We start from the raw sequence: 4,162 nt of genomic DNA, 5'->3' as shown, positions 1-4,162 counted from the left end.
TCAGTTGGTAAAACAAATAAAATTGTGCAATGGGCACTGTCAGGGTGACTCATAAACAGCTGGTTTAATTTACAGAAAAACTCAATGCACTTTTGAGGAATTGCTCGTGATGTTTTCTGTCTGAGCAAACCAGGTTATGTTAACCAATCCACATCGTTCAGCACACAAGCTTTAAACCGCCCCTGTTGTCGAACAAGCACTGCAGCGGACAGACAGACTTCAGTGCGTTTCATATTTTTATGAAAGTGTGCAGACGTGAGCAATGCCTGTAAACAGAGAGGGAATGAACTCCAATCTCATCGACGGACCTGACGATGACTGCAGCAGTCCAGATGTGCGATATTCAGGTACAACAATCACAGCATTTATTCAATCACAATCAATTTATTTTAGCTACATTTAAATACATTTAGCTGACTAACTTTCAACTTTCTTTTTTAAATGTATCTAAAATAAATTATTTGCAACCTTACTTTAAAAAAAAAATATATAATCTTAATCCTTGTGAGTGTGTGTGTGTATATATATATATATGAAGAGTTTATTTGCAAAAACAGATAACTCCATTTTTTTATTTAAAAAAAAATCATGTTTTATATTATGTTATCATGTTTTTATTGTGTTTTATTGTGTTAGTTAGCTGTATTTGTTAGTTATTGTTTTTACTTAATCAAAATAACCAGACTATAGTATGATTGAGATTTATTGGAATGCACAATGAAAAAACGTGATTTTTTTGAAAGTTGTTAAAAACGATGTGTTTTTGAACGGTTGATCCTTAAATAATTACATTGCTGAATATGAATGTTCGTTCCATTTTGGGGCAAATGTTTAGTCTCAGATGCTGCAGTTGTGTAAATGTTTAAGGGGTTTTATGCTAGGAACTCCGGCTTGACCACCATCCACCATTAATGGATAGCATACTGATCAATACTCTCAGGGTTTGAGTTAGCCTGGCAAAAAAAAAAAAAAAAAAACTGTAAATGATTCACTGAAATGGACCACATGTATTCCAGAAAGCATTCAAAAGTTTACATTTCTTGTATATTTCTTGTCAAAAAATTTCATGTGAACATGCCTCATTCATTTACTGTGTACTGTAAAATTGTGCATTTAGACTTGCAAGTTTGTATACAGTTGTTGTAAAGCCAGTTGTTTTATTCGTTTCTAGTTTTTCAGAACCCAGATAAAAGTGGAAAGCGATTTTGCCAAGATCCCTTCAAGGTGGCAACAGCATGTCTGACTGGCTTCTGCCTCATCTTACTCCTGATCCTGGTGGTCACAAGTGTTCACAGCGGTACTTCTCATTTCTCACTTACATGACTTTGGTGTGAGTGTGTTTATTAACAGGTCTGGACATTAAAACACAGTTCCAGATTCAGTTTGATTTGAATCAATTCTGATTCACAAGAATTCCAATTTGGATTCAGTTTGATTCATTAATGATGCCCTTTTGTCTTATATATGAAACTAATTCTTTTTCATCAGCTATTTCTGAAAATTATACAAATATGCATTATGGAAATGTTCGTTTTTTCTTGTTTATTTTTTTGTTTTTTTTAAAGAACTAAATTATTACAGTAAACATGGAAAAACGTAATAATTTACAGGTATTTCATCAAATTTTCAGTTGCTTTCTAATTAATTGTGAAATTTACCAGCATTTTTCATTTTCTTTTTAGTGAATATGTAAAATTCTTAAAAAATTAGTTTTAACATCCGTTTAAATGTAAGTTATAATCATAATCTTTCTATTTTTATCTCTTGAAATCCCAAACCATTAACCCACTTCTGCTTTCATTTCTTTTCTTGTGTTTTAGGTAAGGCACGTTCGTCTGATCAGGAGTCCCCGTCCAGCGCTGCTGAATCGCACATGCATAAGGGCTGCGCTAACGTATCAGCTCTGACTGAAGAGCTGCAGGCTGTGAAGAAAGAAAAGAGTGAACTGGAGAAAGAAAGGACGCAGCTGAAAAACAGAATCGCTGAACTTGGTTAGTGAGGTTAAAGTGCATTCATTTGTGCTATCAACAAACAATATCTGTCGCATTTCATAGCGTTTAAATGTTGGGTCTTTTTAGAGGCAACCCCTGCAGCACAAACCACTCCATTGCCAACAAAGAGTCCCTGTCCTGAAGACTGGAAGCACTTTGACGGCAGCTGTTACTACGTCTCAGAATACAGAAGGAGCTGGTCGGATAGTCAGACGTACTGCAAGCGGCAAGGAGGACATCTGGCCATCATCCTCACAGCTGAGGAACAGGTAAGGACTGCCCTTTCATTTGCATTTATGTCATAGTGTGTGTGTGTGTGTGTGTATGCATATTTGCTGCACATCTAATGGTCTCAAGTAACACTGACCTTAGACATCAATATTTATGTAAAAAGAACGGCAACTATTGCCTAACAAAATAGACAAGAGGAAGGGATCTTAGTTGAAACGTGAGCCATTATAAAGGATTCTAATTATTATTTTTTATTTTTTTTACTGATTTAAATGATATTTGATTTGATGATTTAGTTGATATTTGACCTGATGAAGAGTTTATTATGGAACGTTTTGTGGTTTGGCATAAGTGATGAAAAAGTAGAAGATGACTGGTACTGGGTGGATGGAACTAAACTAGTTGGAGGGTAAGAATATCAAATTTAAATCTTTACAAGATAAAACTCTTTTGCTGGAATTCAGATCCATATGGAGTCTTGTAAGCACTTCAGTGTACTGACGCATCTCACATGGAATTAAAACTGCTGAATCATATTTTTTCATTTCTCTTTTGGTAAGTGGTCTTGTGGTGATAAACTGAATCATCTCATCCTTCCTGATTCTTCTTCCTCTTTGTTAAAAAATTGTAATATTAAAGAAAAAATAAGCGATCGTGAGTAAAATAATAGTATATAATATTTATTTATATCCTCAAAATTAATTAATATTTTCAGTGTTTAATGGTCATTTGAAATTCATATGTTAGTGAAAATTTAAATAAAACATTATTTTTCTTTTACGTCTTATCACAGCCTGATTAATGTATAATAAAATTAATCAGGGTAGGAAATGGTTATATGAAAATAAAATTACAACTGTTTTGAGTGCAAGAAACATTAACTAACATTAAGTGGACTTATTCAGTGAATAAAAAAAAACATCCCAAATGCAATGTCCCTTTTAAAAACTTGAGAAAAACAATATTATATTAAACATATTTTAGCCTCACTTTATTTTGCCATTGTTATTTTAAAAAATGATGCTACTTCATCTGGTTAAAAGCCTATATATCCTAAGACTATTGAACCCCCAGAAACACCCTTCTTTTTCCTCCATAGTTTCTGGGAAGATGGCGAGCCCAACAACCATATTAATGAAGACTGTGGCTACATGATAAAAACAGATGTGTTAAGCCGTGTGGCTATAAAGAGCTGGTATGACGCGCCCTGCCACATGTCCTTGCCCTGGATCTGTGAGAAACTGCTGTCCTCTTGATCTTCACTCCTACCACCATCATCAACAGACGTTCATTGATTGTTAGTAATACGAGCTGTAATGCAATTTCCATTGCATTGAGAATGTCTTGTCTCAGGGTTTTCAGTCAGTGTTTAGACACCATTTGTGCATTAATCTACATTTAGCTGTGCTTTTTAACACTGGGCGATTTAGTAAATTCATTAACTGCTTGAATTTTATAGAAAAATCAACTGAGGCTGATTTATCATAACACTTTTTAAAAAACTGTGTAAAAAATATTGTCTGTCTTTACCTTAACAACTAAACATTTTTAATTGTTTTTATAATATGTTCTGTTTGCTTTTTTGCTTTCTTGGCTTTATATTACCTAACAATAAAAAATTAACAGTCATTTTATAAAATGTCCAGTTTTCTTATAACTTTGGCTGGCAGTTCCACTTGCACTCAGTAGGGCGCAGCATTCAGTCAAGGTTTTGACCATAATCATACAGTAGTTATGAATGGATCAGTCCATACCCAATATTTTCTTTCTCTCCTCACATTTAATTTGTAAGTTTTCCTGCATTAATATTGACAAACTTATCTCTATCATGTTATGAATGTTAAAAATAATCACAATAATCCCTAAAAGCCATGCTTTTGTTGTTATTTTTCTAGGCAATGTGCATCACTTTAGTTAAAGTTAAGAGCATATCCAAACAA

General features: G+C 33.7%; 1 protein-coding gene across 1 annotated transcript; it reads left to right on the top strand.

The window, feature by feature from the left end:
* Positions 1–3,856, top strand: zgc:174904 (uncharacterized protein LOC564690 homolog). Its single transcript, XM_042746068.1, is given in 5 exon segments — positions 1–347; positions 1,172–1,297; positions 1,821–2,260; positions 2,519–2,631; positions 3,322–3,856. Coding segments are annotated over 5 exon segments (921 nt in total). The 5' UTR covers positions 1–262; the 3' UTR covers positions 3,479–3,856.
* Positions 3,857–4,162: the final 306 nt, after the last annotated feature.

Source organism: Cyprinus carpio, chromosome B19, assembly GCF_018340385.1.
Source record: "Cyprinus carpio isolate SPL01 chromosome B19, ASM1834038v1, whole genome shotgun sequence".
NCBI lineage: Eukaryota > Metazoa > Chordata > Actinopteri > Cypriniformes > Cyprinidae > Cyprinus > Cyprinus carpio.
Note: the sequence above shows the minus strand (reverse complement) of the source record. Positions and strands in the feature narration are given on the sequence as shown.